Source organism: Aplysia californica, unplaced genomic scaffold, assembly GCF_000002075.1.
Source record: "Aplysia californica isolate F4 #8 unplaced genomic scaffold, AplCal3.0 scaffold01812, whole genome shotgun sequence".
In the NCBI taxonomy this organism is placed as follows: Eukaryota; Metazoa; Mollusca; class Gastropoda; order Aplysiida; family Aplysiidae; genus Aplysia; species Aplysia californica.
In genome coordinates this window covers 36,485-41,074 of record NW_004799082.1, presented here as the reverse complement: position 1 = coordinate 41,074, position 4,590 = coordinate 36,485, and the positions used below count along the sequence as shown (strand labels likewise).

General features: G+C 42.0%; 1 protein-coding gene across 1 annotated transcript; it reads right to left on the bottom strand.

Moving 5' to 3' along the window:
- Nucleotides 1–225: 225 nt before the first annotated feature.
- On the bottom strand, nt 226–621 carry LOC106014013. Its single transcript, XM_013091003.1, has one exon. It carries the CDS (start codon nt 619–621, stop codon nt 226–228), a length of 396 nt encoding a protein of 131 aa, XP_012946457.1.
- Nucleotides 622–4,590: the final 3,969 nt, after the last annotated feature.

Genomic DNA, 4,590 nt, shown 5'->3' with positions numbered 1-4,590 from the left:
ACACCAATCTGCGACCTTGTTCAGCCTGTCCTGTAGCATCCGTCCAACCGCTAGCCTATCGCGACCTTGTCCGTAGACCATCACATCATCTGCAAATGTGAGGATTCTTCCTGCTCCACCTACACTGATCCTGGCAATTTTGGATGTCTATATGTTGAACAGAACCGGTGATAATGCTGATCCTTGTGGCAGTCCTGAGGCAATCACTATTGGGTCTGACATCCATCACCCACTTCTCAGCACCACCTTCCTCTCAAACAGAGCTTCGGAGATCCATTGTATCAACCAGGGGTCAACGTCCATTTCCATCAGGAGATCCATGAGCTTGCCGTAATCAACTCGGTTGTAAGCATCCTCTAGGTCTATAGCAGCCATTGCTGTCTCCTCCTTTGTCTGGAAACCTTCAACTACATCAACGGCTAACACCGCCGTGTTTGTGCAGGTGTCTGTCCCTGGTCTGTAGCTTCCAAGGCCGTCTGGGAGGAGCTTTTTCCTCTCTAGGTAATTTGCCAGCCTTTTGGCCACAATCTTTTCCAGGATCTTCCCGTACGTGTTCTGCATGGTGATGATTCTGTATCCCTTGATGTTGGAGTGGTCTTTGCCTTGTTTAGGAAGAGGCATGAGGTAGCTGTGTAGCCACTCCTCTGGGATCTTTTTTTGTTTCAGTAAAGTTTGTGGTTAAAGTTTGTGTACTTTGATATATGTGAAGGGTTCTCATTGGGAGCACGGCCTAGAGCCCTTCCCCCGTCACGGTATGTTGACACAGGGTGTACCAGTCCCAGCACTGTCCTCACTGGGAGCACAGCCTAGAGCCCTTCCCTCGTCACGGTATGCTGACACAGGGTATACCAGTCAGAGCACTGTCCTCACTGGCCATCAGAAAAAATGTCACAGCCTGTAAAGTTATTAAAGTTAAAACCTTGATACTTCATCTGGTCTTACTTGGTTGTTCAACCGTAAGCTGGCGTTTTATTTTTAAAATGATGTATTTGTGTGTGTGTGTGTGTGTGTGTGTGTGTGTGTGTGTGTGTGTGTGTGTGTGTGTGTGCATGCTTGTGTGCGTGCATGCATGCGTGCGTGCGTGCGGTGTGTGTGGGTGAGTTTGTGTGTAGATCTGCTGAAAACATGGAAATTCTAACCGGTACCATTGAATTCTTTCAAGTTTACCAATACTGACTCCCAAAACTCTAAAACACAGTTAGAATGTCCACCTTTCCAGCTGTAAATCCATTTCCATCACCAAAGGCACAGGTTGAAATGAAGTCAAATAGTAAGAGTCTAAATAGGGTACAAAAATGCGCATAAACTGGCGAAATAATTTGTTTAACAGTTAAAACAGTTTCTGCAGAACTGATCACAGAAATAACTTCTACAGAAGTTCATTTGTGGTTACAGTGAGATGCCACAGATATGTGCGGCGTGTCATCATTTTTTTCCCCTTGTCGTGAATTTGTGGGATGTTGCAGACAAGTGTTCAAATGAATGTTTCCTCAACTGCAAAAGAAATATTTTACTTATTGACTGAGGTTTGAATATACTCCTTCTTCTCCAGGTTTTGAGGAATGGTTGTGGGGAAATAACGGTAAGCAGGCGACCCACCTCCCAAGAAACTTCCAGGCCCTGAAAAAATAACTGTCCTCTTTTGCAGCTAAGTCGATGTGGAAATAGCAATATCATGCTTTGCAGGGATGACACTAAAAGACCCATGGAAATGGACTCATGTATAGGCTAGATTTGTTTCTTTGTCGACTATCTCATAGAAATATACATGTGCTCGACTGTATTTCCAAGCAATAAATGTAACCTCATTTTTTGGGTGGGCCTTCAGAAAAATGTATCTGCTTTGAATATTCAGATTTCTTTTTAATATTCCTGTTGTTTGAAAGTAAACAATTGCAATTGCAGATGAAACTCGTATTCTTTTTTGTCTTGTGTCAATTAAATCTAAATACGTACATTGTATTATATTCTTCCTACTTTGTCTTGGGTTGAAACTACCAAATAAACACAAATTCAAATAGTTCTATGTTGACATGCTTTTTTTTGGTCGAATGTATGTAGCAAAGGTGCTTGCCTGGCGGGATTCCCTTGGAGCACACCCAGAAAATCCGAATTAGCCACAGTGTATACTGATGCCATGCAAAACAATCCCATCTGTTCCCTTATTGTGGGCATATCACTGTACAGCTGATCGGTTGCCAATTTGTTACAGACATTCCACACACATACTGCGTACGTCAGCAATGTCGGGCAACCTGAACAAGGTCTTTAAAATCGAAACTCCCCAAACTCTGCATGTGTGGACATTTTCTATGCTATTATGCACTTAGAATGAAAAAGAAATGATGTCCACACGTACATATTTGGGGAGAGAAATGGATGGATAAGTGTGGTACTGAAATGACACTGAGGTCTAGCACATTACCTGGTCCAGTTTGGACTTTACTACACCCTTCTGGACATTAAGTATGCAATATATCAGAGGCAGAGCGCTTGGTCCCCTTGTGGGGCACCAGAAGGTTGAGAATGTCTCCAAAAGACCACATGGAATAAGTGTCAAAGTGGCAACCCGCGAGCATCTTGCTGACAATGAGAAACAAGTTTGTGAGTCGCTCAGCCACTTTACCGGCTGGCTAGTCTAGTGTGGAGTTTCTAACTTTCAACAAATCTATCTAATTTTAGGCAGAATATGAGTTCTGAAAGAATTTTCTTGACCATCAATGACCATAGAAATAAAGTACATGTAATGAATCCAAACTTTACAAATAGTAAATGTTTGAGGTTCTTGGAGAGGATTAGCTGCCTAACAGGCTAACACCAGGGTCAGATGACCGGCACACAAGGCTTTGTTTGTCTGACAAGTTATGGGTGGAAGACAACATTGGTCGGCTGATCACCGAAACTGTTGAAAGGAATCGAACAAGGCCACCAATGTGTGAAAATATACACATTTGAACTTCACGAATGAAAATCCCACAAAAAACCCTGTCCAAGAACCCGCTTCTTTCCGTTCCCAAGGAGCGGGTTCTTGGCCAGCTTGTAGAAATCATTAATGAAAACATTCTTACCTTAGAGGCCTAAATAACATCACTGGCAGAACATATTTAGGCTACTCCTAAGGCTAGCTCACTGCTTCGTAGAGTGAGAAGTTATTAAGAAGGAGGCTGTTAAAAAGAGAGAGAGGGGGGGAGTGGTGGGTGAAGAGAGAGAGAGAAACAGAGAAGAGGGAGAGAGACACACAGAGAACGAGAGAGAGGGAGAGAAAGAGAGAGAGAGAGGGAGGGAGAGAGAGAAAGATTGTAGGGAGGGCACAAACATTAACATATCAGTCTGGGATGAAGGACAGAAAGGAACAGACGAGTTTGTTACAACGCCCCCAACTGATTGGACTTTCATTTCAGATGTGTTGTTTTTAAATATTCGAATAGGGTCTTAAAACGGGAGAATATAGATCTACCCATGACCGTTGAAATCTGACAGGCACGGTTTCAAAGTAAATGTTTTATACTAAAAGATACCGTATCAAAATACAATGTAGATCTAACCTATTGTCGCGTCCCTGGTCATTAAATAGATTTAGGCGTACCTTGTAATCTTCTTACTATTTTAAAAAAAAGAATGTATGACAACATACTGCGCCACCATGAAACAATTCAGGTCGCACCAGCCTGAGTCACTACTTTCAATGTACCCCTGTGGAACAATCGACCATACACAACAGTAAGATCGACCCCCACCTCAGGGGGGACTTAGGTCACTGATACAACGTTTTTATTTCATTTTGTAGCTTGAAATTTTGGTCTCAAATTTTGGTTTGTTTTGAAAAATATTTACCACTGAACATTGCTTGATCAAATTCACGTTATGTAAAACAAAAAAAAGACGTTTTTCTAACAAATTCAACAAACATGCTTGTTCTCATTTCCTCATTTCATTTCGTGGTATTTTTATGTCGTTGTAACAGTTGTAATATACGGGAAATGATAATAAATACAATTATTTTGTATTTTCTCAGTTACTTCCCTTGAAACTCTGCAAGCTGTTACCACAAAATCACAATCAGTGAGCAGAGCGCATTCAACACAGTGATGTGTGACAGAATTTATCCTGCCCACAGATTTGGGCAAGACTAACTTAACCAATGGGTTAGCCTGATTTTTTTAAAGGGTGTATTACTCTGGAGGTCAACCACATTTACAGGGAGGTCCAAAGGAAAACAATCAAAATGTTACCAACTTAAAGGGAAATAATCGGCCATCTGTGAGCCTATTTCAACAAAACTTAGAACAAAGAAATTTCAGCCAGGAAGTCAAGTTTATAACTATGAAGAAAAGCAATCAGCATGTTCGTGAAATATCAAGTTTTAACAATTTTAACCAAAATTGGATGAAACCGAAAACTTTTTGGTTAAAGAGTCCAGCAGAGAGGGTTGGTGTCCAGCTACAGTGGCATGACCAGTGACTTCTGGTTTCTGGGCGAGAACGGTAAAACAACGACCCCCCTCTCCTCACCATGTGTCTCTCTCTGTCTCCCTCTGTCTCTCTGTCTCCCTCTGTTTCTCTCTCTCTCTCTCTCTCTCTCTCTCTCTCT